General features: G+C 38.7%; 1 protein-coding gene and 1 pseudogene across 1 annotated transcript in view; one reads left to right on the top strand and one right to left on the bottom strand.

The window, feature by feature from the left end:
- Window positions 1-5906, top strand: part of LOC125611942 (C-type lectin domain family 4 member A-like) — a 17568-nt gene extending 11662 nt beyond the window's left edge. The window contains exons 3-4 of the mRNA XM_048787836.1: window positions 739-890; window positions 3363-5906. Coding sequence (XP_048643793.1) covers window positions 739-890; window positions 3363-3380 — 170 coding nt within the window. The 3' untranslated portion in view covers window positions 3381-5906. The remainder of the gene's footprint in view (window positions 1-738; window positions 891-3362) is intronic.
- An 18575-nt stretch (window positions 5907-24481) lies between these two features.
- LOC107159898 lies at window positions 24482-25865 on the bottom strand (annotated as a pseudogene).
- Window positions 25866-26929: the final 1064 nt, after the last annotated feature.

The following is a 26929-nucleotide window of genomic DNA, read 5'->3' as shown; positions in this document are numbered from 1 at the left end:
CCCCCCCCCCCTTTGTCCTAACTAAAGTTCCTTCATTACTCCTATGCTCTCCCCCACCCACTCATTGCCAGTATGAGTCAGCATTCCTTTGGTGGAATGTGGTTTGTGTTGGGTACCAGAGGTTGAACTTTGGGCTGCCAAACCCCTGAGCCACATTCCATCTCCCCCCCTTCTTTTGTTTTATTTTTTTTAAATTTGACACAGGGCTTCTCTAAGTTACTTAGGGCTTTTCCTTTGTTTCAAGATTGTTTGTATCTTCTTGTTGAAGCATTTTTTATCATTGTTGCTTTAAAATCTTTGTCAGATAATTGTAACATTTTTGTTTCTTGTTTTTTTTTTTTTTGCAGCTATTGATTATAATTTTTTTACTAAAATTGAGAACGTCCTGGTCCTTGATATGATTATTTTTTTTTTTTGTTGAAACCTGGATATTTCTATTTTGAGATTTTGGGGTTTAGGTTTTATTTAAACATTAATATTTTAGCTGCTTTTTTTTGGTTGTTTGTTTTTTTGTTTTCCTGATACCAGTTCAGCAGGTGAAGGGGTCTTGACACATTATTGCCTGCTTGAAGCAACTTGGCTCCTTGGCACCTGAGGAAAGAGGTCTCCTTGTTATATCTGAGTGAATATGGGATCTGCAGCTTTCATGCTGTTTCTCTTGGTATGTAAATTTAATAATAGAAGCATTTAAAAAGCACTTTCATATAACACACATACTTGCCCTTCTTGCCTACAAAGGAAAAGTCTGGAGCTGTTGCCCGCAGAATTGGAAGTCATTTAGTTCCAGTTGCTACTTTTTTTCTACTGATGCAAAATCTTGGAAGGAGAGACAGGAGAACTGCTCTAGAATGGAGGCTCACCTGGTGGTGATCAACAGCAAGGAAGAGCAGGTACTTTCTAAGGCACAATGGAGTCATGAACCTGTCTGACTTTTGTACTTGTCTTTGCTAAGAAGGGATATTGATGCTGTGGCAGAAGACTTTCCAGAAGAAAGACAGGAAAGGCTCCCTCAACCTTCCCATTCCACACCTTGTATCTTCTTCAGTGTAACTAACCTACCCCCAGGGATATTGTGGCATTCAACACTTAAGACCTGGGGGTTTAGTGAAAGGATGAAAATGTTTCTGCCTAAAATAGAAGTTGGTTATTTCAATATATAACTGTTTTCTGAATGATCAACTTCTTAACAGAAAGGAGAATTAACTTCAATGGGCAAAGTTAAATCAAGAGACTCACAATCAGCAATCAGAATGAAATTTTAAGAATTTATGAAATGCTGGTTGTTGTGGTACATGCTTGTAATCCCATGGGCTTGGGAGGCTGAGGCAGGAGGATCTCAAGTTCAAAGCAATCCTCCACAATGTAGCTTGCTAGGCAATTTATCAAGACCCTGTCCCTAACTGAAATATAGGGAATTGTGCTTGGGGACTGGGGTTCTGGCTCAATGGTAGAGTGCTCGCTTAGCATGTGTGAGGCCCTGGGTTCAATCCTGAGAACCATATAAAAATAAAAAATAAATATTAAAAAAAAGAAATGGTAGGGATGTGGCTCATTGGTTAAGCACTCCTGGGTTCAATTTTGGGTACCAAAAGGAAAAAAAAAATCCATGATATAATGAAAGTAAATTGATTAATTTCTTAAGAATTTTCTCATGTGCAACCTTGAAGAATATTTTCTCAGTGAAGAAAAGAGGGAAGTTGAATTTGAGATGAGAGTTCATTATGATTGTAGGTAAGAATTGCTTCCATATTTAATAAAATTAAGATAAAAATAAAATCACAGATTATATCTTTAATCCTGTTGTGCTCAAAGATCTACAGTTCTGAGGTCCCCTCCCCATCTGGTCATTCCTGAACCATCTCCTTTTGTTTTAATTTCTGTATGACCATAAAGAGTTCAGTTGAAAAATCACATTGTACCTTTAAATAAGTATAATTATTAGTTGTTAGTAAAATCTTTAAAAATATGTAAAGAAGATGGAAATGTTAACTCTACCAATTTTATCATTATACACTGTGTATATGTATCAAATTATCATGTTACCTGATAGATTTTACAATTCAAACAAGAATGAAGAAATAAATCACCAAAATTCTTTAAAAATATTTTTATTGGTGAATTTTATTTACACATGAGAGTGGAGTTCATTCTGTTTTATTAACACCAGTACCTAGCATGATTTGGCAAATTGAAAAAAAAAAAAAAACCAACCTCAGTTCAAGCTGAGTATCTAAAGTCTATGACTTCTTTTCTTTTCCTTTTCTTTTAGGATTTCCTGACTCAGAATATGGATAAAAACCCTGCTTATTTTATGGGGCTATCAGATCCAGAGGGTCAAGGACACTGGCAATGGGTTAATCAGACCCCATACAACCAAAGTGCCACGTGAGTACAGAATTAGATAAAGGAATCCTGGGTCCTGGGTCATGCAGGAAGTTTAGAGTGTTCCAGCATCAGTTCTGAAATTTAAAAAGTTCACTCTTGTCCTGTTGCACACATAGTTAATCAATTTTATTACCTCATGAAATTATCACAGAACCCTAGGAGGCACACATTATTTTTCCTATTATAGAACTGAGGAAATTGAGTTTGGAGAGTATAGATAGTTCAGCTAAGGTCACCCAACAATATTCTTTAGAACCAGGTGGATTCTACTTTGCTTTTAAAAACTCTATTGATTCTCTGTAATAAAAATTCATCTTTTTAAAGATCATTATGGATTATCATGATTTAATATTTCTCATAAAGCAAAAATTCTTTCTTTGATACGATTACAATATCTCATATTTATGTAATCTTTAAAGACATTTAAATACATTAGTATACTCCCACCTTTGATCCTTATATCTTCTTTGTGAAATATATAGTGCTGTTACTATGGTCCAGTTTTTAGATGGGCAAACTGAGAATCTAAAAAATTAAATTATTTGACCTAGAAAATAGGAATACGTAGAAGATCTAGAGATTTTACGAGTTCTTCAGATTTCAAAATCATCCCATTAAAATGTGGAAAAAAGGATATATTGACACATGGGACCATGGTGACTTCTCTTCATCATATAAGAAAGGCCCATGGATTGACAGTCTCCTGGCAACAGGTCCTATGTTTAGAGTAGAGCCCATGGCCCAGTGTTTAGTGCAATAAGGTATGAGAAAATGTGAGTGATGAGGGCACCATTTTCAAAATAAATGCCAGAAGTGTGGGTGGAGGAGAAACTGCATGAGAATTGGGAAGGGTTGGTGTGGGCATATCTGACCCTGAATTCCACAAAATTCCACCACAGCTTCTGACCCCATAACTAACTTTATCCCCTTTAAAAGCAGTCTTGGAAGAATCACTTCATCCTTTTTCTCTGTTTCAGATTCTGGCATCTAGGTGAGCCAAGTCATAGTGAAGAGCATTGTGTTACAGTAAATCATCGTCTTCCATCATTGCAATGGGGCTGGAGTGATATACTTTGTAAAGATCATCAATGATCAGTTTGTGAAATGATGAAGATCTACATATGAATCAACACTTTTAATGGACATGTGTTTGGATTAGCATTCATTATTCTAGAGCTAGCTCATAAGTTCTTCTTTATGAAAGACATTCCATAGACTTTTAGGTATGTGGTCAACTATTCCACTTTTGAGGAAATGTTAGTGTTGCATATGGAATTCATCAGTTTGCTTCCTACAGAGTTCCTAATACAATAATTGTGGGGGACTTTTACTTAATGTACAATGAATTTACTCCATATTATTTCTGTACCATAATGATGGTACAGAATTTTCAAAAGATACATTTTACTCAAAATGCCTTTGACTGCCTAGGTAAAGAGAGTAATTGAACAGGAATGAAATATTTTATCCTGTGTCTAGCTAGTGCTGGAACTCTTCTCTTCACTCTACCTTTTGTTGTATGAGTGTGTTTCAGTGTCTTTTACTTATGTGTCTCTAGAGCATCTTTACATCAATGTGTGTGAACAGGTTTTATGTGAGGTTTGTGTTTAAAGAGTGATATAGAATCAGAAACCATCCTACTAAGTGCTAATTACTGAAAAGGATTGTAAGAAGTAATACAGCAGTTATGGTTTTAAGCCACTAAGATTTTGGGTAGAATGTTCAGTACTGGGGAGAATACTTTTACTTTCAAGCATCTATCAGTTTGTAGAAATGATAATGTTGAAGCTGGCTGAATTTTCTGAAGGCGGAGATTTGCTACAACTGACAACCCTGTAGATCCCTTTGGATGTAAATTTTATTCAGATGATTTTAATAATGAAACATGGATTATGTTAAAGATTAGATATGAGGTATCTCCCAAAAGTTTATGTGTGTGACAATGAAAGAAAGTTTGGAGTTGACATGATGGGATATGAGAGCCTTCACCCAATCAGTGCATTAATCCCCTGATAGGGACTAAATAAATTTTAAGTGTAGGCATGTAGGGTGTGGCTGAAAGAGGTGAGTTACTGAGAGTGTACCTTTGAGGTGGGTATTTGGTTATGGTGGAAGGATTCTGTTTTTTTTTCTCCCTCTCTGCTTCCTGGTGGGCATGTTCCTGAGCCACTGTTCTCCTCTACACCTTTCTGCTCTGATGGTCTATTTCACTTCAGGCCCAGAGCAATGGGAGCTGGCCATCTATGGACTGAGACCTTTGAAAGCATGAGCCCCAGATGAAAATTTTCTCTTCTAAAATACTTTTTTTCATGTATTTTGGTCACAGTTGCAAAAAAGGTGACTAAAACAGATTAGAAGTCCTTTCTTTTCCTACATGGAAATCATCAGTAGTGCACACTTGTTGGGAATGAGTTCAATGATTCAAGGACAGAAGAAATAATGAGGCACAGTTCAGCTGTATTAAAGCAATTGTTCAGTGTAAACTTTTGATGAAATATTGTGTAATAAAATTTTGGATGAAATGCTTTGGAGTAGTTAAAAATGTTGTAAATGGAATTTTTAAAATGAGGAACCAGCTTTGAGGATTGTGGTTCATGTTTGCTGTCTATTCATCCCTTCTCTCCCTCAAAAATAATATCTCAATATTATTTAACGTCACACTTTCCTTCTTGAAGCTCATGTGACTTGGGATGCTGTGAGTCAATATGGATTAATCCAAGTCAACAACACAATCATACTAGTGATTGGTTTAGGAATAGCATGAATTGTTAGTCCTGCTAAGAAATTGCTTCTTCCTCTTCTCAGAGGAATCAGGGAGTGAATCTCCCTCTCTTAATGAACATGAAAGGTCCTGTTCACAACTGACAGTCATACTGTTACCATGAGGGGAAGTAGTCTTCAATTGATAGAAACACCATGGATGGCAGAGTCAAGCCATGGGAAGAATTTGGTTATTTAAGTTCTTTGTGGGTCACTAAATGGACTATTTTCACAGCATAGCCTACTATGAGGTTTTATTGTGAAGGCTAATAAATTTCTAATTATTTGTCAGATTGAATCCTGATGGATTAAGAAAATACATTACTTTTAGTGACTAGATTTTATTGAGGTATAGTTTTCATAAGTACAAGGCACACACTTTCTGAGTATAGTTCCAAGATTTTGTCAAGTGTATGCAAACCTGTAACCACCATGATTATCTACAATAAAGATTTCTAGCATTTCCCAATGCTCCCTGTCCTAACAGTATGAATGCAATGTTCTGATTACTGCTTTTCAAATTCCATATAAAGCAGATAACAAAGTTTGTTTTTTCTTTTTACTTTCCTTATCTCAATATGTTTGTAGGATTCTCCTAAGTTTTTTGTATTTTTTCATTGGTAGATTCAATTTTTTATGGAGTTGTGTTTCATTGTAACATGTTCTCTAGCATGATCTATTTATCTGAATTGCTGTTGGGTAAGCTTTGAATTATTTTTAATATCTTATCTATTATGAATAAAGCTTCTTCTTTTACATGGCTTTCTGTGTAACTCTGAATTTTTTTTCTTAGAAATGTGCTCAGGAATGGAATGTATTCACACCACAGTATTATAAAGAATAGTATTAGTGCCCTAAAATTTCTCTGTTTCGGTTACTATCCTTTTCTTCCTGACAACTCCTTGTATTTACTGTTATGCTTTTGTCTTTTACAGATTGTCGTAATTTGGATTCTACACTGATTTTTTTCTGAAGTCCTCTTACTGTTAATGATGTGCATTTAAGATTCCTCCATTTTATTTTATGGCCTGTTGATATTTCTTTTTATTGCAGAAAATACTCTACCACAGTTTATTCATCCATTGAAGTACATGTTTGTGGGAGTCCATCCTCGCACGTGATTTGAGTTACCTCTCTGGCTGGGCGAGAGGCGCTTAGGCACAGCTGTGTCAGAGCTTTCCCCACCCTTCTCCAGGTCTGAGGGTTTGTCTGTGCAGAGGTGTGTTTGGCCACTACCCTGAAGACCCAATTGTCGCCCCTGACCTTGGGATGCTGCCCCCCTTAATCTTCATTGGATGGGATTTTCCCTAGAATTTTTTGTTCCCCAATAAAAGTCCACTCTCTGGCATGTTCTCTCTGTCTCCCTAGCCTCTTCAGTAAATCTTGCTACCACAATAGGTGGCTGGAGGCTGGAGCTAGGAGGAGTTTTCCTGGAGCTGGTTTAAAGGTAATTAGAGTCATGTCTCTAATTGAAAACTCCCTAGTGGTTTCTCACATCTGGAACCTTCTTTCATGAAGGCGGCGCGGGTCGCGGGCTAAACATGTTGATTGCAAAAATGTTTGACACTTATGAATGAAGTTTTATTTGGCCTCTTGTGGGGGGTTTTGTGTGGACATGTTTTCTGTTCATTTTTGTTAACACCTAGGAACACTCTTGTTGACTTGGGTGTTAAGACTATACTGAGAACTCTCTTCCAAAGTGGCTATCATTTTGCATTTGACCAGCCATGAATCAAAGTGTTCCTATTGTTACATTTCCTTGCCAGCATTTGGAATTGACAGGTTGTGAATCTTGTCCGTTAATATGTGTGCTGTGGTGTCTAATTTTTAAAATGTTTTCTCCCTATCAATTACAATGTAAACTCCTTGAGTGCAGTGACTTTGATTTGTTCACTGTTGAATCCTCAGACATAACAGTATCTGGCCCCAAGTATTCACTTAATAAGTACTGATTGAAATAGAAACTGAGTGTCTCTGCAGGAGTGGCAAAGAGTTGTCCAACACTGTCTGGGTAAATTTCATACAGGGCAAAATGTTTGAAAATTTATCAAGTTTGGAAATTTAAGCCAATCCTACATTCTAGCTTTTGTCAATAATAGACGCATGTCATATACATGTATCTATTTGGGTAGGGACAAGGGAAGAGAGGGGTATTATTTATTGGCTCCCTAAAGCCACAATCACAAGTTCCATAAAAGATGAAATAAGTAGAAATTTTCTGTTTTTTTTAATTTTGATTTTTTTAAAATAAATGACGGGAATGCATTACAATCCTTATTACATGTATGTGGTACAGTTTTTCCTATCTCTGGTTGTATGTTGACACCAATTCAGGTCTTCATACATGTACTTTGGATGATTATGTCTATCACATTCCACCATCAGAAATTTTCACTTTAAAAATTTAAATTCAATTTATGTTTAAATGATACATAAATCATTAAATTGTGCATATTATGGAGTACTATGTAATGTTTAAACATGTGTATGCATAGTGTAGTGTTTAAATCAAGTTAAACATATCTGACTCCTAAAACATTTATTAGTTCTTCATGTAATAGCAGACAAAATCCTTTTTTTAATTAAAAATATTTTTTTTTAGTTGTAGATGGACACAATACTTTTATCTTATTTACCGTTATGTGGTACTGAGGATTGAACCCTGTGCCTCACACATACTAGGCAAGAGATCTACCATTGAGCTAAAACCTCAGTCATTAAAAAAATTTTTTTCTAGCATATTTTTATTGATGCATTGTAATCAAGGGCACAGAGTAGTGTCTGCTTTCCAGATCTGAGCTCTGCTGCAGATGTTAGCTGAGGGGCAGCCTGACAAGTGAAGATGTTGCTGACTTCCCAGTAGAAACCTGAGAACACTAGATGTATACAATCTCCCAAATTCATAAAGCTGTTTTTATAACAAATCCTCTAAAAATTGTTTTTCAGAAGTAGCATTACCCAATCTGTCTTAAAGTAGCATGCATTAGTGACAGATAGTGGGACTTCAGTTCATTGTAATATTAAAATCTCCATGCAGGGAAAAACTGAAGGCTCATTTCCATAACACGCAAAGTATAAAGTAGCATGTTGTCAGACTTCCTTGTGCAGGAAAGTCCCCACTCATGTTGTGATGATGTCTTCTCTCAACCAGGTCATGCATTCCCTGCCAAATAAACTGCAACTTGCTCTGGCAGGCAGCAGGGCTTTGGGAGCAATTCCCCATTTGCAAACAAATTTGGCTCCGGATCATCATTCTTGGTTTTATGTTCTGCCTGGATTCTCACCAAGAGGTGGATCCATTAAGTTGGGTCACACAGTCATTGTTCAAGGAAGTGGAAGAATTGTGATGCTGTGTGTAGAGAGGTGCTGTCACAGCCCTCCGTCTCTAAGCTCTGGGTTCTTGCTGCTTATGGGGAAGGTGCAGAATGCAAAAGCTGGGCATGTGGCAAGTACAGATCCTCAGCTTCACTGAAGTGCTTCAGGCTGGCCTTGGTGCAGCAACCTCGGGGATATGCATTCATTTCTCCTGTTCACACCTTCTGAACCCAGGCCCAGGGTTTACTGCTGCAGCTGCTGCAGGAACTTGGCCACCTGCAAGATGGTTTCTGTTGCAAGGATGTACCCTGCAGCAGTATTCCCATACCTCTTCCTAGAGACCAGCCTCTTTCTCCAAGAACAGGGCCAGAACTGTGCTTTGGGGCTCTGGCTCTACATTGGGCTGCTGTTGCCCTCACAATCCTCTGCTTGAGAGAACCCTCTAAGGGAGGTCAGGTCAATGTCAGGACTGGTTATATTCAAAGGGCACAGGGCCTGGAACCTTCAAACTTAGCAACTGTGTCTGCAAGGTCTTCATTATGCTTTCAGGTGTCTTGGTTTATCTGGGTTTCATAGCCTATTTTTTTTTTTTTAAATCAGCTATTGAATACTTCCAGTTATTTTATCCTTTAATTCTAAATTTTCTTCAAAAATATCAATTTTAATGAACACTTTAATTAGGCCTATTAATAAGATTCACTGTGATATTTTCTTAAACCCATATGATCAGCCTGCACTGATCATATCCATCCCTCCTCTTCCACCCTCTCCACCCCAGCAGACTTTCCAGTTGCTAGTAATTACAATTTTATGTTCAAGCTAACCTTTTCACATACTTTTTTTTTTAATAGGAGAGAAAATAAGATACTTTCTTCCTTGTCTGGTGTATTTTGCTTGCCATTATTTCCTCTAGTTCCATTTTTTTTTGGCTGCAAATGACAGAACATCTTTCTTTTTTTAATATTTATTTTTTAGTTATAGGTGTACACAATATCTTTATTTTATTTTTATGTGGTTCTGAGGATCGAACCCAGTGTTTCATGCATGCTAGGCAAGCGCTTTACCACTGAGCCACAACCCCAGCCCAGACATCTTTCTTTTTAATGAGTGAATAATATTCTATTGTGTATATACCATATTTTCTTCATTCCATCTGTTGGTTAATGGGTAACCTAGGCTGATTCCATGTCTTAGATATGCATTCAGTCAGTGTAACTGGCTCTTTTGTATGCTGACTTCCTTTCCTTTGGATATATACTTGGAGTAATGTTGATTGATCCTATGATAGTTCCATGTGTAGTTTTCTGAGGAATATCCATATTGTTTTTCACAGTGGCCATACCAATTTACATTTCAACCATCAGCATATAAGACTTCCCTTTCTTGGTCTCACCAGCATTTGTTAATTTTTGTTGCTTTAATAATAGTCATTCTAAATGGGGTGAGATTGTATCTCCTTTCAGTTTTGGTTTGCATTTCCTTGATGGCTAATAATATTGAGCATTTTAAAATACATTTATTGGTCATTTGCATTTTTCTTTTGAAAAAGTGTGTACTTTGATCATATACCCATTTTTATTTGGATGACTGGTTTTTTGTTGTTAAGTGTTCTTTTATTTTCTTCTATAGTTCAGATACCAAGCATCTGTGAGATGAATAGGTGGCAAAGATTTTCTCCCTTTGTGTAGGTCATCTCCTCACTCTGTTGATTTTTCCTTTGCTGTGTAGAAGCTTTTTAGCTTGATATAATCCAAGTGTCAGGGTTGCTTTTGTTTCCCATGCTTTTGGGAAATATCCAGCTTTTGGTCCTACCTGGAAAATCATTGCCTGTACCCATGTCTTGGAGAACAACATTAGGGAAGGTTAATTGGGGAAGGGTAAGGAAGTCAAGAGCTCTTTAGCTTGCTTGTCCTAAACAGAGCTGAGCAGAATGTTTTCGCTTCCTTCACAGTCAGATGACCTGATCATCAACTTTATTTCTTCATCTCTAAGGGGAACTGGAAAAAATGGCAACATTTATAACCACTTCCTCCATCTCACCCTATGATTTATTTTATCTCAAAGTGACTGTGGGAGAAACTTTCTGGGTTTCTATCCTGTTTCTCAAAGTCTGTTTAATCATGTGCTACAGGTATGACTTCATTACAAGTGCTCTGCTGAGTTCAAGTCCACTTTTTAAGCAGGTCCAGTTATGGAACTCTGTTTAATTAAGTCATTGGCTATTGGTGATGGCACTTGGTTTCCAGTCCTTTTCCCTCCCTGGGTGGGATTGAATGTTTCACTGTTTACTCACATGACTGGTTCCTCTAGCAAGTACCTCCCATTCTGGAACTATCCTTAGGACCATCAAGAGTCACATAATTGGCATAAGGTCAGGCATGGCTGAAAGGGGCATGTTATGAATAAAAAAACTGTCTACTCTTATCTTTATTGTTCCAAACCTATTTTGGGAATTTGGGGAGAAAAACCCAAATATTATAAAAATGATGCTTTTATTACCCTTATGGCTGAGAAAGTTTTAAGGTGTAAGAAACTCTGTGCCAAGACCTGAGGATGAAAACAAATGTATATTTCTTTTTATAACACAATATTGTGAGTTCAATGTCCATATGTCCATAATAGATTTGCGTATTATATCCATAATAGATTTCCATATATTCAGGCTGCTTTCTTAAGTATGTGGTATTTTTGTTTTTTAGAGAGAGAGAGAGAGAGAGAGAGAGAGAGAGAGAGAGAGAGAATTTTTTTAATATTTATTTTTTAGTTCTCGGTGGAGACAACATCTTTGTTTGTATGTGGTGCTGAGGATCGAACCTGGGCCGCACACATGCCAGGCGAGCGCGCTACTGCTTGAGCCACATACCCAGCCCCTGTGGTAATGTTTTTGATGTTAATAAAGAAAAAAAATCTACATAATCTATATCCTACAACCTGCAAAATATTGAGGTAGAATATGAAAGTCCTTGAGTAGTGACATGAAACCTGATTCTGAATTTAAACAATTTCAGGCTTCCCTTTATCTAAGGAGGGAGGATTAAAAATTTTCATACGTGCGTATAGCATAATTTGGTAATTTTATTTCCCTGTTCTTCCCCTTTCTCTTCGTTCTTTCCTTATCCTTGATTCTCTGCCTTTGTTCTAGATCTCTCTTCTATTTTTGTGATATTCTTCCATTCTACTTTTAAAATTCACTTTTTCCCCTCTCCAGCTTCCTTATATCAGAAAAACTTTGAACTATTGAGTAAATATTATTTATTTCACTTAGTATGATGCCCTCCATTCCTACCCACTGACCATCAAATGAGACAGTTACATTATTTTATGGCTGAATATAGGAAGAGCAGAACAGTAGTGGAAAGTGAACAGGGGAAGGGAGGAGGAGAGGGAAAAGGGAAGTATTGGGGAAAGTATTGGAGCAAATTATGTAATGTGCATATCCACAGATGACACAATGAACCCCACTACTGCTCATAATAAAAATTTAATGAAAGAACTAATAGGCCAGGTGTGGTGGCACACACATGTAACCTCAGTGACTCGGGACACTGAACCAGCAGGGTTACGCATTTGAGGCCTTAAGCAACTTAGACCCTGTATCGAATTAAAAAACAGCACTTGCTTTCTTGCCTTTCTTCTCTCTTGTACTTTGCCTTCTGTGATGAGATGACATAGCACAAAGGCCCTCATAAAAGGCCCTAGGACTTCCCATCCTCCAGTACCATGAGCCAAATATACTGCTATTCATAAATTTCCAGTCTGTGGGATTCCCTTATAGCAGCCAAACCTGAAGTAAGACATTGGGGAAGAGGTGACTTCCCGGATCATGTTTTCTCTTGTCATGACAGAGATTCTGAGGAAAGCGCATTTGATAGAAGTGTATTTTAACTCTCAGACTTTTTGTTTTGGGGAAAATGTGGACAATCACTTTTCTAGGTAAATTCCCTCAGTTGTATTTGATGTCTCCCTTCACTGTTGGAATGTAAGCCTGTAATATGTCTCACTTGCTCTATTCTATGTAGTCTGCTTTCCCATAGTTCTCTTCTTTTCAAATTAACTTACATGTTGCCAGCACAATAATCTTTCTGAAAGAAAGCTCTGCTCATGTTTCTTTATTCTTCACTCTTCCCCATATTATTCTTTGCTTGCAGATTGAAGTTCAATGTATTGTCTATCCTCAACTTTTTGGTTTTCCTTTGGTTACAATATGTTCCAATAAACTGGTGTGTCAGTCATTCTTCAAACACCAGAAGTATTGAATGCTGGCTAAAATTCCCTCCACCTAAAACATCTTCCCTTACCTGCCTGTCAAAATCCTTCCTATTGTATAAGGCTAGCTCAAATACTACTCCAAGAAGCATCCACCTATCCTTCCCATCTGAAAGGTGCCCTCCATCATTTTGTTTAGAACAATGTTGAAATTCTCCTTCCAAATTTGTTAGCTCTTTGAACACAATAACCAAGTTTTTAATTTACTTTCATTACTTCCCATACAACTTTCTAGCTTGCAGATGTTCACACAGTACTTTTTGAATTAGTGATATCTCTGCATAGGGACTATAAGTCATCCAGTTGAATGTTTATTTCCCTTCTTTTACTCATTTTCTTGTCAGTTGCTCCTAGTGATATTACTCGACTGTTTCTTGTATGCTTTTGTCATAGTGCAGAAAATCTCATTTTATTGTTCCTGAGTCAGTCAAGATGTGCAGGCCAGGTAACCAGAGATAAAGATAGATTTTACTCTGAAACATTAACTGTTGGGCCTGGGGAAGAAGCATTAAGTATAATGTAATACACTTATGGTAAATTTAATACTTTATAGTTTCATGTGATCTATTACTGGCTTATACTGCATCATACTTTGCTCATGATTCTTTTTCTTCTGTAAACTCCTAACAACCACGTCTTTTATTGTTTCTTAATTGTGCCTGAAGAAAATATATAGGTTTGTGAATCTACAACTTATACCCAGGAGCTCCTCATTAATCACATATTCTTTTGAGAAAGAAAGATTAAATTAGTATTATACATACTCTTGGATTCTTAAACGTGGGGATGTATAGGCTTGTGATGATTTTCACAGTAGTTTTGTGGTCTGGTATTTATTTCAAAAATTATCATTTTATTCCCATTTTGAAAAACATAGGATTTCGAAGGCACACATTTTTTTAAAGAGGTGTAATATACATGTATTGCCTGCAGTAAAATAATGGTCCATAATGATCTCATATTTTGCCCTGTTAATCTAGTGATAATATCATGTTATCAATTAAACAAAATAGTGCACTATAGATCTACTATTGATGTTTTTGTTTTCTGTTCATTATTTTCTCTGTTCTTAGGTATGTTTTTCCTCTGCCCTTGGAGTTGGAAAGAAATGTCATTGGAGCACTCTTGTGTGGCTGTTTCATCTGGCTATATGATTGCTTGGGACCACTAGAGGTGGCAGAGCAAATACTTGAAAACTCAACATTGAACAACTTAATACTTGGGAAACTGCTCCCTCTAGCAACAACTGTAGGAACTATTAGACTTCCTGAAGAATGGAAGTGTTTAAAAGGAAAAAGAAATAAAGACTCTGTGTAGGCACTTCATCTTTGGAGTCTGAGACTGTACCTGTTTCCAAAGATTTTGGAACAAAATTTGTTTCCAAATCCCACCATTATGTACAACTGTCATACACTAATACAAATGTGGAAAAATTTAAAAAATTTGAGAACAAAATGAAAGGAAAAAAAACCCCAAAACAACCAAAATCTCCTACAAACAACAAAAATGAAACTGAAAACTAACTGCCTCCTCATCCTATATTTTTTTGAGCAGTGGTTATTTGTTAGACACTAGCTAAATACTTTGTATGAATTGTCTCATTTAATCTTCACAGAAACCTCCAAGGGAGGTAATATGGTTTTATGTGTCTTACAGTTGAGGAACACAGACATAGGGAGGGTAAATAAAACTTCCTACTGTACCCAAAGTGCCACTATGTTAGTATAAAAGATAAAAACTAATGACCCGATTGTGGCCTACTTCTGTGCCTTCATTACAAAAAGAGGGACTCTCCATGTTCATCCTATATTCCAGACATTCAGATGCAGTCATATGCTGCATTATTTCAGTGCCTTTGCACCCTCTGGTCTTTCTGCCTCAAATAACTACATGACTTCAGTACTCCTCATATGCTTTGTCAGTGTTGCAGAAAATCTCCTTTCTGTGCTCCAGAATTTTTGCATAGGTCCTTCTTCTTCTACTATAGAACTTTTCCTGATAAACTTAAGTGGAAACAGTCAATTCTCTATTTTGCCACCACTGCATTGACCATAGTGTGATATTGTGCCTCTCCCATTGTACTGAAATTATTTATTCACATGCATGTCTAATAGACCTTATCTCTTTACAATAGGAATTGTATTTCTTTCCTCTGGCTCCCAATAATGTTTAGTAATTGATAAAGACAAATTAAAGGGAATGAGAGATAAAAGAAACATAAGAGTAATTGATATTACAACCAAGTTTTAACAGTTAAAGCTTACATTGGGAGACAATTGTGATAAGCTTCACTTATAGTATTTGAATATTTCAATATTTTGAAGGTATTAAGATATTTATATCTAATTTGAGTATTATGCATGTTTAAAAAAATCTATGGAGAACCATTTTTATGAACAACATCTGTTTTAGTCAGTTTTGTCACTGCTGTGACCAAGAGACCCAACAAGATCAGTGTTAAAGCAGGAAAGATTTATTCAGGGCTCATAGCTTCAGATGTCTCAGTCCATTAGAATCCCAGGTAAGCTGCACCTCATGCCCCTGGACTATGGTGAGGGGAAGGGGTTTTGGCAACCCCCTGCCAACTGTGAACCATCTACAAGGTCCTTGTATATGGATTACTGGGACAACCCACTTCTGTGGCATTCCCTGTGTTTTCATTTAATTGTAGATGGGGAGAAGCTCTATAGAGTTAATTTCTTCTAAGTCTAGGCGTGGTTTCCACAAAACGGTTGTCCTTCCCAGCACCATTTTCTGCCAACAATTTAAGTTGAATTGTGCAATGTCCTTGATTGTCTTTGCTACTTCTAAGCTTTTTAAACTCTGTTTGCTTTTTTTTTTTGTAACTGTTGTTAAGGAAGTGAGTTTGCCTGTGCTTTTCTGCCTCTGTTCCTTCCCCTGGCCATACCATAGTCAGCTCTGGGTAAAGGAAGTATTTCCTTATTTTTTGATCTAACAATCTAATTCCAGTTGCCCAAGTATTAAGTTGTACAATGTTGAGTTTTCGAGTATTTGCTCTGCCACCCACCTCTCTGGCCAGTTGTTCTTTCCCTGCTTTGATTCCAGGCTGCAGAGGAGTTGATGGTTGTTGCCCTGGTCTGCTCTGCATCTTGTTTCTCTTAAAAAATTTAACTTCACCAATGTTACTGTCATTTTCATTTTCTCTCACTTGTGTTTGTGGATTTTCTGTTGGTAGTAAAGTTTCTTTTCGTGTGTTTTAAAAATTTTTTTATTCATGAGTGTGTTTTTAGAGGTAGTTTTCCTCCTAAGTAATCTCAATCTAGTTGGCTTGTGGGAGTAATTCTTTGAAGTGGTTTTGAATTTGCCTTTTTTCAAATTTGCAGAGGTATTTCAGATATAGACAAATTTTTGAATTAAATTGTTTGTTTGGAGTCTTTTTCCTATTATAGGTCACATAATATTTTCACTCTATCCAAACCTATGCATAGAGACTGCGTTTTTACCCTCAGCTTTTGATCATGAGTAGTTTCAAACAGCAGTTGAATGAATGTATAATTAACTTCCACATACTCCACATCTATATCTGAGAATTGTTAACGTTTTGACCATTTACACAAATAGTATTTGTTGCACCATCTGAGAGTATGTTTTATATATGGCAACTTGCCCCCAAGTATTTCAGTACACATCTTTTAAAATTTTCATTCCTCTCCAGAATTTAAAATCCTCTCTACTGGCTATTTGAAAATACTCAGTTCATTGCTGTGAACTGTTGTTTTTCCACTGCTTTTCAAACCTCTTTTTCAGCCACTGGTAATGAGTATATTATTTACTTCAATGAGATCAACTTTTTAGCTACCAACTGAGGGACAGTATGCAGTATTTGTCTTTCTGCACCTGACTTATTTTACTGAATATTTACCAGTTTCATTCTCATTGCTACATATGACAAAAATCTCATTTTTCATACTAGAGAATAATATTCAAATATGTATATATGCTATATTTTCTTTATCCATTTATCTGTCGATGGACAACTTATCTGATTTTATATTTTGGCTATTGTGAGTAGTGCAGCAATAAATAAAGAGTGAATGTATCTAATTTATGGCAATTGCAGTTTTCAAAATATGTACCCAAAATGAGATAGTTGGATCATATGGTGAGTTTATTTTTAATTTTTTTTTAAAATTTTTTATTGTGGGTTGTTCAAAACATTACAAATTTCTTGACATATCATATTCCACACTTTGATTCAAGTGGGTTATGAACTCCCACCTTCACCCCATACACAGATTGCAGAATCACATCAGTTACACATCCATTGATTTACAAATTGCCATCCTAGTGTCTGTTGTGCTCCGCTGCCTTTCCCATCCTCCACCCTCCCCCCTCCCCACCTCTCCCCTCCCCTCCCCTCCTCTCTCTCTACCCCCTCCACTGTATAACCCTGAGGGTCTCCTTCCATTACCATGCAATTTCCCTTCTCTCTCCCTTTCCCTCCCACCTCTCATCCCTGTTAAATGTTAATCTTCTTCTCCTGCTCTTCGTCCCTACTCTGTTCTTAGTTACTCTCCTTATATCAAAGAAGACATTTGGCATTTGTTTTTTAGGGATTGGCTAGCTTCACTTAGCATAATCTGCTCTAATGCCATCCATTTCCCTGTAAATTCTATGATTTTGTCATTTTTTAATGCAGAGTAATACTCCATTGTGTATAAATGCCACATTTTTTTTATCCATTCGTCTATTGAAGGGCATCTAGGTTGGTTCCACAGTCTTGCTATTGTGAATTGTGCTGCTATGAACATCGATGTAGCAGTGTCCCTGTAGCATGCTCTTTTTAGGTCTTTAGGGAATAGACCAAGAAGGGGAATAGCTGGGTCAAATGGTGGCTCCATTCCCAGCTTTCCAAGAAATCTCCATACTGCTTTCCAAATTGGCTGCACCAATTTGCAGTCCCACCAGCAATGTACAAGTGTACCCTTTTCCCCACATCCTCGCCAGCACTTGTTGTTGTTTGACTTCATAATGGCTGCCAATCTTACTGGAGTGAGATGGTATCTTAGGGTGGTTTTGATTTGCATTTCTCTGACAGCTAGAGATGGTGAGCATTTTTTCATGTACTTGTTGATTGACTGTATGTCCTCCTCTGAGAAGTGTCTGTTCAGGTCCTTGGCCCATTTGTTGATTGGGTTGTTTGTTCTCTTATTGTCTAATTTTTTGAGTTCTTTGTATACTCTGGATATTAGGGCTCTATCTGAAGTGTGAGGAGTAAAGATTTGTTCCCAGGGTGTAGGCTCCCTATTTACCTCTCTTATTGTTTCTTTTGCTGAGAAAAAACTTTTTAGTTTGAGTAAGTCCCATTTGTTGATTCTAGTTATTAACTTTTGTGCTATGGGTGTCCTATTGAGGAATTTGGAGCCCGACCCCACAGTATGTAGATCGTAGCCAACTTTTTCTTCTATCAGACGGCGTGTCTCTGATTTGATATCAAGCTCCTTGATCCATTTTGAATTAACTTTTGTGCATGGCGAGAGAAAGGGATTCAGTTTCATTTTGTTGCATATGGATTTCCAGTTTTCCCAGCACCATTTGTTGAAGATGCTATCCTTCCTCCATTGCATGCTTTTAGCCCCTTTATCAAATATAAGATAGTTGTAGTTTTGTGGATTGGTTTCTGTGTCCTCTATTCTGTACCATTGGTCCACCCGCCTGTTTTGGTACCAGTACCATGCTGTTTTTGTTACTATTGCTCTGTAGTATAGTTTGAAGTCTGGTATCGCTATACCGCCTGATTCACACTTCCTGCTTAGCATTGTTTTTGCTATTCTGGGTCTTTTATTTTTCCATATGAATTTCATGATTGCTTTCTCTATTTCTACAAGAAATGCCGTTGGGATTTTGATTGGCATTGCATTAAACCTATAGAGAACTTTTGGTAATATCGCCATTTTGATGATGTTAGTTCTGCCTATCCATGAACAGGGTATATTTTTCCATCTTCTAAGATCTTCTTCTATTTCTCTCTTTAGGGTTCTGTAGTTTTCATTGTATAAGTCTTTCACCTCTTTTGTTAGGTTGATTCCCAAGTATTTTATTTTTTTTGAAGATATTGTGAATGGAGTGGTTGTCCTCATTTCCATTTCAGAGGATTTGTCGCTGATATACAGGAATGCCTTTGATTTATGCGTGTTGATTTTATATCCTGCCACTTTGCTGAATTCATTTATTAGCTCTAATAGTTTCTTTGTAGAGCCTTTTGGGTCTGCTAGGTATAGAATCATATCATCTGCAAATAGTGATAATTTAAGTTCTTCTTTTCCTATTTTGATGCCTTTAATTTCTTTCGTCTGTCTAATTGCTCTGGCCAGTGTTTCGAGAACTATGTTGAACAGAAGTGGAGAGAGAGGGCATCCCTGTCTTGTTCCAGATTTTAGAGGGAATGCCTTCAGTTTTTCTCCATTCAGAATGATGCTAGCCTGAGGCTTAGCATAGATTGCTTTTACAATATTGAGGTATGTTCCTGTTATCCCTAGTTTTTCTAGAGTTTTGAACATAAAGGGATGCTGTACTTTGTCGAATGCTTTTTCCGCATCTATCGAGATGATCATATGGTTCTTATTTTTAAGTCTATTGATGTGGTGAATAACATTTATTGATTTCCGTATATTGAACCAGCCTTGCATCCCAGGGATGAATCCTACTTGATCATGGTGTACAATTTTTTTGATATGTTTTTGTATCCGATTCGCCAGAATTTTATTGAGGATTTTTGCATCTAGGTTCATTAGAGATATTGGTCTGTAGTTTTCTTTCTTTGAAGTGTCTTTGTCTGGTTTAGGTATCAGGGTGATGTTGGCCTCGTAGAATGAATTTGGAAGTTCTCCCTCTTTTTCTATTTCCTGAAGTAGCTTGAAAAGTATTGGTATTAGTTCCTCTTTAAAGGTTTTGTAAAACTCTGCTGTATACCCATCCGGTCCTGGGCTTTTCTTAGTTGGTAGTCTTTTGATGGTTTCTTCTATTTCCTCAATTGATATTGGTCTGTTTAGGTTGTCTATATCCTCCTGACTCAATCTGGGCAGATCATATGACTTAAGAAATTTATCTATGCCTTCACTATCTTCTAATTTATTGGAGTATAAGGATTCAAAATAGTTTTTGATTATCTTCTGTATTTCTGAAGTGTCTGTTGTGATATTGCCTTTTTCATCCCGTATGCTAGTAATTTGAGTTCTCTCTCTTCTTCTCTTCGCTAGCATCGCTAAGGGTCTGTCGATTTTGTTTATTTTTTCAAAGAACCAACTTTTAGTTTTGTCAATTTTTTCAATTGTTTCTTTTGTTTCGATTTCATTAATTTCAGCTCTGATTTTAATTATTTCTTGCCTTCTACTTCTTTTGCTGTTGTTTTGCTCTTCTTTTTCAAGGATTTTGAGATGAAGTATGAGATCATTTATTTGTTGGTTTTTTCTTTTTTTAAGGAATGAACTCCAAGCAATGAATTTTCCTCTTAGAACTGCTTTCAATGTGTCCCATAGATTCCGATATGTTGTGTCTGTGTTTTCATTTATCTCTAAGAATTTTTTAATTTCCTCCTTGATGTCTTCTATAACCCATTGATCATTCAGTAACCTATTGTTCATTCTCCAAGTGATGTATGCTTTTTCCTTCCTTCTTTTATCGTTGATTTTCAGTTTCATTCCATTATGATCAGATAAGATGCATGGTATTATCTCTACTCCTTTATATTGTCTAAGAGTTGCCCTGTGACATAATATATGATCTATTTTTGAGAAGGATCCATGTGCTGCTGAGAAAAAAGTGTAACTGCTTGATGTTGGGTGGTATACTCTATATATGTCAATTAGGTCTAGGTTATTAATAGTGTTATTGAGTTCTATAGTTTCCTTATTCAACTTTTGTTTGGAAGATCTGTCCAGTGGCGAGAGAGGTGTGTTGAAGTCTCCCATGATTATGGTATGGTGGTCTATTAGACTCTTGAACTTGAGAAGAGTTTGTTTGACGAACATAGCTGCACCATTGTTTGGGGCATAAATATTTATGATTGTTATGTCTTGTTGGTGTATGGTTCCCTTAAGCAGTATGTAGTGTCCCTCTTTATCCCTTTTGATTAACTTTGGCTTGAAATCTATTTTATTTGATATGAGTATGGACACTCCTGCTTGTTTCCGAAGTCCATATGAGTGATATGATTTTTCCCAACCTTTCACCTTCAGCCTATGTATGTCTTTTCCTATCAAATGCGTCTCCTGTAGGCAGCATATTGTTGGGTCTTGTTTTGTGATCCATTCTACTAGCCTGTGTCTCTTAATTGGTGAGTTTAAGCCATTAACATTTAGGGTTATTATTGAGATATGGGTTGTTCTTCCAGCCATATTTGTTTATTTCTGTTACTAAACATGGTTTGTTTTCCTCTTTGATTATTTCCCCCCCCTTTACTGTCCTACCTCCCACTGTTGGTTTTCATTGTTATTTTCCATTTCCTCTTCCTGTAATGCTTTGGCGAGGATGTTTTGAAGAGATGGTTTTCTAGCTGCGAATTCTTTAAACTTTTGTTTATCGTGGAAGGTTTTAATTTCATCTTCCATCCTGAAGCTTAATTTCGCTGGATACACAATTCTTGGTTGGAACCCATTTTCTTTCAGTGTTTGAAATATGTTATTCCAGGATCTTCTAGCTTTCAGAGTCTGTGTTGAAAGATCAGCTGTTATCCTGATTGGCTTACCCCTAAATGTAATCTGCTTCCTTTCTCTTGTAGCTTTTAAAATTCTCTCCTTATTCTGTATGTTGGGCATCTTCATTATAATGTGTCTAGGTGTGGATCTCTTATGATTTTGCACATTCGGCGTCCTGTAGGCTTCTAGGATTTGGGATTCTGTCTCATTCTTCAAGTCTGGGAAGTTTTCTCGTATTATTTCATTGAATAGACTGCTCATTCCTTTGGTTTGGAGCTCTGTACCTTCCTGTATCCCAATGACTCTTAAGTTTGGTCTCTTAATGTTATCCCATATTTCTTGGATGTTCTGCTCATGGTTTCTTAACAGTCTTGCTGAGCTGTCTATGTTCTTTTCCAGTTGAAATACTTTGTCTTCATTGTCTGATGTTCTATCTTCTAAGTGTTCTACTCTGCTGGTAGTATTCTCCATTGAGTTTTTAAGTTGGTTTATTGCTTCCTGCATTTCTAGGATTTCTGATTGTTTGTTTTTTATAACCTCTATCTCCCTGTATAGTTGATCCTTTGCTTCCTGGATTTGTTTGCGTAATTCGTTGTCGAAGTGATCTTTCATTGTCTGATTTTGCTGTTTAATGTCTTCCTTGATACTCCAGATCATCTGAAGCATGTATATCCTGAATTCTTTATCTGACATTCCATCTGCTGCAGCTGTTACCTCTTCTAAAGTTGCGTTGACCTGCATTGCTTGTGGTCCTTTCTTTCCTTGTCTTTTCATACTGCTTGCGTATCTTTCCTGCAGGTGCGGGCGGCGGCTCTGCTCTCTCCTTATTCCAATTGGGGTGTCGTGGCTACCACGCCGGCAGGTCACTGGGCCTGTTCTGGGAGCTGGCGGCGGCTCTGTTCTGCCCCTACTCCAATTGGGGTGACGAGTGTACCACGCCGGCAGGCCACCGGGCCTGATCCGCCAGTCGGTTGCAGGTTTGCCTACCCTGCAGACGCGGGCGGCGGTTCTACTCTGCCCCTACTCCAAATGGGGTGTCGTGACTACCCCGCCTGCAGGACGCTGGGCCTGTTCCTGGCACGGGCGGCGACTCTGCTCTGCCACTACTCCAATTAGGGTGGTGTTTGTACCACGCCGGCAGGCTCCTGGGCCTGATCCGCCGGTCTGTTGTAGGTCTGCCTACCTTGGAGGCGCGGGCGGCGGATCTGCCCTGCCCCTCCTACCACGCCTGCGGACCCCTGGGTCTGATCTGCAGTTTGATCACTGGTCTGCTCACCCTGCGGGCACGGGTGGCGGTTCCGCTCCGCCCCCACTCCAATTGGGGTCACGTGACCACCACACCGGCAGGGCCTGATCCGGGCGTGGGAGAAGGATCTGCTCTGCCCCTACTCCAGTTGGGGTGACATGTGTACCACACTGGCAGGCCACTGGGCCTGACCCGCCAGGCTGTCACAGGTCTGTTTACCTTGCAAGCGCGAACGGCGGCTCTGCCCTGCCCCTCCTACCACGCCCATGTACCACTGGGTCGCGGGTCTGCCCACCTTGCGGGTGCGGGTGGCGGCTCCGCTCCGCCCCCTCTCCAATTGGGGTCACGCGGTCACCACGCTGGCGAGCCGCTGGGCCTGCTCCGGGCGCTGGCGGCGGCCCGGCTTCTCCCCTCTGGCTCAACGACAAATTGAGGAGACTCGGGTGACTGTGCCTCACCCCCCCTACCAGGAGACCAACTGCTTATGTCACCGCTGGAATTGATGAAGTTCTCTCCTCCGCCGCTTTCTGCTGACATCAGATCTCTGCCATGTTGGTATCCTATGCGAATGGCAGCATTTCGTTCCCCTTGCCGGGCAACCAAAGCAACGGGTGAGTCCTGACCGGCCCTCAGCAGGACCCGGACCGAGAAGCAGTTTCCGCGGGCTCCTAGCCCCGGTCCAGGGAAGTTCCGGGAGCCGGAACTCGGCCGCTCCGTGCTCGGTGTAAGCTCCTATAAGTGTAAGCTCCAAGAAGCAGTCCCCACGGGCTCAGCTCCGGGAGCCGGAATTTGGCTGCTTAGTGCTTGTTGTATGCTCTGATAGGAGCAGGGTCCAAGAAGCAGCCTCCGCAGGCTCCACGGGAAGGTTCCGGGAGCCGGAACTTGGCCGCCCCGCGCTCGGTGTTGGCTCCGATAAGCTCAGGTTCTAAGAAGCACCCAGGCGCTGAACCCTAGCAATCTGTCTGCAAGCCGCAGGCGAATTGCAGCCTGAAATTACCTGATCTATGGCTGAATGAGCTGCGGTCAGTCGAAAACAGGGAAGGTGACGTCAGTTTACCAACATGGTGGCTGCTGGCCTCCTCTGTGGTCTGACCGGTGTGGAGAACCGAGATGGACCGCTTCCTTCCCCCGTCTGGAACCCAGAATTCAGCCCTGAGTACGGTGCTTGCACGGCTGGCAGAAACTGCAGCGCTGTAACCCTGCGTCTCTATCCCAGCGCGCGCTGCAGACTCTAGCCGCGGGGCGATTTGCTGAATAAGCAGTTACCCTCCGTGCGACAAACCTCTAGCGTTTGAGTCCCCGTAGCCGATCCTCGTGCGATGGAAATCCTTCCTCCAGGTTCCGGAGCACCCCACTATTGCTGGAAATTCCTAACAAGATATCCTTTAGCCGTCCTGACTTGTCATACTCCCACACAGTGAAGCAGCACACGGGGGTAATGCACTCCCCTCGCCGCCATCTTCCCGAGCCTATTTTTAATTTTTTGAGGAAATTTTTTTAGTTTTTCCATAATGGTTATACAAATTTATATTCCCACCAGCAGTGTATATGACTTACATTTCCTGTGCATTTTCATCAGGATTTGTTAGTTTTTGCTCTCACTGATAATAGCTATTTGGACTGGAATGAGATTATTTCTCATTGTGTTTTTTTAAATAAATAGTTCTTTATTATTAACTAAGCTTCTTATACCAGGAAAAAGAAAATAAAGCATACAAAATAACTCCCATGAAATGTACCTTAAAAATGCTCTGACATTTGAAAGTAATTGAGTATATTCTAAGTCCCACTTGCAGGCTGTAGTACTATTACCTAATGGAGGCTCAAATAAATAATACCTACATAATGTTTATCATTGTACATAAACCTGAGTTTGCAATGGTGGAGGAATTTTGTCATTTTCAACATTTTCAGAGTCAATAACTGCTAATGTTTGACTTTGAAGCTTAATATCAAGTACATATTTCTCCACAATGTATTGAACTTCTTTGTAATTCCATGTGTCCAATGTATTAAGTCTTTCTCAAGTTTTGTGGCTTCATTCAGGATTCTTTCCTGTCTTTCATTCAATTGAGACAGGAGGTCTAAGATCTTATACATCTGCTTCACACCTAAGCAAGCATCAGGAGACCAACTCTTGGGTTCTTGCCTCCTGGGAGTGGTGTGGCTAGACATGTAGCAATCAAAATACTCCTGACTTGGATTCAAAGATTGGGCATCCAATATGTCAATGAAAGCCCCAGCACAGTTCAGGTTGATAAAATACTATCTGTCCTCCCCCTCATCAGCTTGCTGATGTTGCAGAAGCAGGTGATGTAAGGGATGTAAGATTACAGGTGGGTTGGGGTTGCCCTTCAGCACAATGTAGATGAGCTTGGGCAAGAAGCAGAAGAAGGCTCAAGTCACTCGCAGAAGCAGGCTTATTGTTGGTGATTTTGATGGCATTGAAGATATGCTTGCTACACCAGGTGAAGCAGACCAGCTTATCTTGGTATGCTTATAGATCTTTATAGGCTTTGTATCCTTATTAGTGATATCTTATCCTCTTCTGAATGGTGCAGTCTTTCTTATCATCAGTGGCTTCTGAACAGAACACATATTTAGAGAGGGAGTCATGATGTACTTTTCAATTGGATCCATTATCTTCTCAACTGTTTCTGGAGGCACTTTTCCATGAGTCAGCATTCTTTCTGCTACACTCTGGTAAAACTCCTGACTACATGCTGACTGCTCCTCAATGCCCAAATAGCTTTTGTAATGCATCCTTCCCAAAACATCTTGGTCTGCTTATAGATCTCTTGTTCAGTTTTGTGGAAGGTCTTGAGAAACTCTATGAGCTCCTTAGACACTGTTTCAATGTTGTTTGCAGGTTAATGGAAGGACTGGAAGCTTTTGCTTCCTGACCTTTTTGATCCAACTCTGGAACAAGTACTAAAGAATTTCTTCACTGTTGTTACCTTGTTGATCTTTCTATTGGTTTTCTTTTCTTCAAATTTGGAAAATGTGATGAAGGGTGCCCCCTGGCTGCTCTGAATGCTGCTGGGCAAGTTCTCTTCCTTCTCCTGCTGAAGTCCTTCAGCCAGCTCCCAGTACTTCTGGATCTCCTCTCTCCAGAACTGGGAACAGAAGCCCTGCTGGGCAGGGTGCCATAACAGCCACATCACTTCTTGCACAGGAGCTCAGATTTGTCCACGTGAGTCTACGTGAATTCCTAGGCTCTCAGACTTAAGGCTCATCTCTTCCTGCTGGGCGGCCCCTGGAATCACACTACAGCCACCAAGGCTGCTCCAGGAGGTGCCTCATTGTGGTTTTGATTTGCATTTTGCTGATGATTACTCATAACAAATTTTTTTCCTATACATGTGGATGATTTGTATTTTTTTAGTTATATAGTTTGTATTTTTATTGTTGTTTTTCTAGAATTCCTTATATATTCTGGTAGTAATTCCTGTCAGAAAATTAATTGGGAAATATTTTGTCCTCTTCTGTAGGTTGTATCTTTACTCTGTTGTTTCCTATGCTTCTTCTTTGACCTAATTTTTATGTTGTCATTTTCTGTCTGTGCTTTTGGGGTGTTATCCAAACAATCTTTCCTTCTATGTATGTATTGAATTTTTTTTTTCATGTGTTCTTCCAGTAGTTCAATAAATTTAGGTCTTAAAGTTAGGTCTTTAGTACATTTTGAATTGAGTTTTATACATGGTGAGAGGTGGTGGTTAAACGAAACCCTCTATTTTTAGAATTTTAAAAAGGTGGATAACCTTATCTCCACTTCAAACAAAAAAATCATAATGTGGCAATAACATGTCTTTTGTGTTCAGTTTTACGAATTGTCCTTCCACAGTGTCAGCATCTCTTATAATGTAATTTCCTTCTCATTTTTTGTTAGAATATTTTCTTTTCCCAGAGAGTATAGGTCGTGTAAACACATTCTGATGTGCTTAATTAAACATGTGCTAATTAGCATACCATTGGGAAAGTATTCACAGCACCAAAAAAAGTGAGCAAAATTTGAAGCACATGACTCTTTATTTACAAAAAGCTCATGAAGCAACATGTAGCAAAAAAGTCACCATGAAAGGTACAACATCAACTTCTTAGGAACTTCCATGCCTCCTTCACAATAGGTCACATACCATACATGACAGACATCCCACAATAAAAATACAAATGCTGATTCTAAGAGGCATTCTCATACAAGTTCCTTAAGCAAAATAGGTTTCTAAAGTTATGTCTCTCTCCCTAGAATAAGTCATGTTACAAATAGATTACATTGTATCAGAAACAACCCCAAAGCTGA

The sequence above is a fragment of the Marmota marmota genome, unplaced genomic scaffold (genome assembly GCF_001458135.2).
Source record: "Marmota marmota marmota unplaced genomic scaffold, marMar, whole genome shotgun sequence".
NCBI lineage: Eukaryota > Metazoa > Chordata > Mammalia > Rodentia > Sciuridae > Marmota > Marmota marmota.
This window is presented reverse-complemented; position numbering and strand designations above follow the sequence as displayed.